The 3,365-nt window shown below is 39.2% G+C and overlaps 1 protein-coding gene across 1 annotated transcript; it reads right to left on the bottom strand.

Annotated features, from left to right (window-relative positions):
- Positions 1 to 1,110: 1,110 nt before the first annotated feature.
- JH06_4585 (hypothetical protein) lies at positions 1,111 to 3,343 on the bottom strand (the record flags this gene model as incomplete). The annotated part of the gene is given in 4 exon segments (XM_014669853.1): positions 1,111 to 1,181; positions 1,229 to 1,303; positions 1,320 to 3,213; positions 3,224 to 3,343. 4 exon segments carry the CDS (start codon positions 3,341 to 3,343, stop codon positions 1,111 to 1,113), a joined length of 2,160 nt encoding a protein of 719 aa, XP_014525339.1.
- Positions 3,344 to 3,365: the final 22 nt, after the last annotated feature.

Raw genomic sequence — 3,365 nt, forward strand, 5'->3', positions numbered from 1 at the left:
TGTATAACAAAAATCCTGTACAATGGGCAAAGTCGGAGAAGACTGACTAGTGGGTATTTGTATTTTTCTGGTTTTGTTCCAAACAGAGCATAGAAGTATTTGATCAACTGCGTTTGAGAACTCTTCCATTTCAATAACATCGTTAACTCCCCAATTGGGGTTCTGAACTACCATATCTGCAAAAACAGAATAAATATTCCACATCTGGGATTCCATATCCCTCGTTTCCAAATCCGTTGTTACAACAATCTTAAACCCACTTGCGCTTTCTAGATAATGAAACCGATATGTCTTAGTTTGAAATACTCGCAATCCATGCTCTTGTTCTCTAGATCATGAACTGGACATAAATCCATTACTTATCAGGAGAAAACTTTTGTATGATAGCATTCATTGAGAGAAGAAAACCGCAAATCAACTTTGTCTCCTCATCGGGGTTTCCTTTAAAGGCATTACACGTCCGATTATATTCCTTATAGAAGATTCTCTTTCCGTTACGGTTGAACAAGTAACAAGTGAAGATCATGGTTTCTAATCTGAACAATCAGTATTTCCATTTGACAAACAAACATAAGACACATACATATTACTGCCAGGCCATTCCCTCGACACTCACAATGTTCAAAGAAGCAAGGAATGAGTTGGATTTCCATCCTGACTGAAACACTATAATCCATACAACAAGGACGATACTCCAAATGATACAACCTATCAAGGCATGTCGAATGTCTACAATAATCGTTACGATCCATTTACTATTATCCCAACAACATGCCTACATTTTGCCATCCGCTTCCCTTTCTCCGTTGTTAACTTCCTGTAGTTCCACCAATTCAACACAATCAGTAGCCACATCATGGGAAGACAGAAGAATCCAGTTATGTAATCTTGTTATTACTAGTGTTTAACTTGATTACAAATCTTCGCAGTTTTCATTTCCTCATCTGGTATATCATTCGTCGGACTCTCAGGCATTCTCCAATTCTTAAAAGAAGATCGTCCACTTGGAAGAAATGTGAAGTACAAACAAACAATGATAGTTTCAAGAGTACACCTAAACATATCGACTCCTAAAGAATTCAACAAATGCAGGGTTATCTATTCCTAACATTAACATTCCATTGTTACCATTCGATATAGAATACAGCTTTCGTAGAGCGTCATTTTGAAGCTGAATAAGTCTAAGGCTAGGTAGTTCTACAAATTATGTCCTTATCTCAACACCTACCTTGAACAGCAATTCGACCAAAGAAATTGAGACAAGAGGGTCCATTTGCTGTGATTCTCATGAGATAAGGAAGTTCTATTCCTGAATCAACCGCATCGCCCCTTACTTCTCAAATATATCTCATTGTTAAAAACGGTTGCTGAATTCACCTTCATAATATGACTCTCATCACCTGCAAGACTTTGGCTTCCTAACTCGATTAGTTGTAGTGATCGTAGATTCTCGAAGACCACGGAATGTACTTTCATGAATACCGAACATCCCAACTTAACACTTCCCAGACTGGCTAGATTTGACAGTTTAAGTTGATGAGCATAGGTAAAACAATATGACTGAATATTCTCTCCAATTGTAAGTGTCTGTAGCAATGGTAGCTGTTCCAATACCATCTCCGTAAAGGAAACAAATGATAGACTACCAATAGTAATACTTTCCAAAGCCATACAGTCTTGGATAATCAACGAACACTTATCGTCATAGATAGGAATAGTACTTTGAATAGATGGACTAAAGCAACGACGTCCAATATTCACAGATCTCAAATATGGGAGTTTCATAAACTTCAGATTATGAACATACTGAAAGCATGTATCTTCAACAGTGAATTCTATAAGGGATGTAAATAAGCTCATATCAAGATCAACAATATCACGTTGATTGCAGGTATTCGCTGCAATCAACAAATGAGTCACTTGACGAGGGATTTGACGTAATGAACCGACATGAGGGTCCTGAAGGATTGGTTGCGGAGGTTGTGGATAGCGAGGCTGGAGAGGCTGTGGGTACTTAGGCTGGAGAGGCTGCTGATAGGAAGGCTGGAGCTGTGGAGGGTATGGTTGTGGAGGCTGTTGATAGGAAGGCTGAGGTTGTGGAGGGTATGGCTGTGGGGGGTATGGCTGTGGAGGGTGTGGCGATGGAGAGGACGATGGTGAAGGAGGTATGCGAAAAACTGGATTCCGGGTCCGTAAACGAATGTCCCACTTTGACAAATTGCGACGATGAGGCACTTTGTATACTTGTCGTGTCTCACAATCATAATAGCTGTATGGTGGTAACTGTGGGCAATATAAATAACCATTCACCCATGTACCTTCACATATTGGATCTCCATTCTCTGCATAGAGAGTACCCTCACCTTCAGCAACTCCATTTAACCACGAACCATCGTATAAAAGACGACCATTCTGATCATACGATTTACCTTCCTTTCTACTATCATAGTCAAAAATCCCACGAAATATCACAGCACCACTGATTGGATCATGCTCGTCTCCTTTTCCATGTCGTGCATATCGTGACGAAATATGATCATCAAAACATCCTTCATATATCTCTTGACCATTCCTATCGTACTCAATCATTATATTGTCATGGAAAACTTTCACCTTCATACGAATAGAACCTCTATCATAGATGCAGAGAGATGAAAGCAACTCATTCTCATCTAACTCTATTACTTCTCCATGAAGTCGAAAGTATTCGTCACGCTGGCCAATTTCATCAATCTTTTTGGTTGCTAACAGCTGATGAGCATAAAAACTTGGATCCTCAAGATGAGGAACGAGTTTGGCCACACGAACCCCATGAGAATATTCCCAAATATCATCAACTTTCTTTTCGGGATTGTATTCCGTACAAATGCCATCTTTCATTCCATTGCGTACCATTCCCCTAAACACCACATTATCATTCACATCTCGTTTTATACACTCTCCATTTATTACATCACCAGAATAATTCAAGGATATGAACGCAATACCACTTGGTGTGAAGATCGTTGCTTCTCCTTCTCTTTTGCCATTTTCCCATTTAGCAACCATATAATATCCACTATACTTTCCAATATATGATATACGGCCACTGCCATTCTTAATTCGCTGTTCTTTGTCCATTACTATTGATCCCTCTTCAAAACCTTCTAGAAAGGAAAGAGCATCCTCTTCAAATACAAATAGGATATTATTCACCATCTCAGAAAAGGTATACTTAACAAACAATTAACTGAGTAACAACAATTGGAGAATCTAAAACTGCAAATCCAGCAGACACACCTCCTTCCAGAGAATCAGACACTTTTGTTCGAACAAGGACACCAACATCCTTAGCAAACAACATTGACTTCTTGTCAGTGTCAAAC

Source organism: Blastocystis sp. subtype 4, assembly GCF_000743755.1.
Source record: "Blastocystis sp. subtype 4 strain WR1 chromosome Unknown seqid_0392, whole genome shotgun sequence".
Classification (NCBI taxonomy): domain Eukaryota; class Bigyra; order Opalinata; family Blastocystidae; genus Blastocystis; species Blastocystis sp. subtype 4.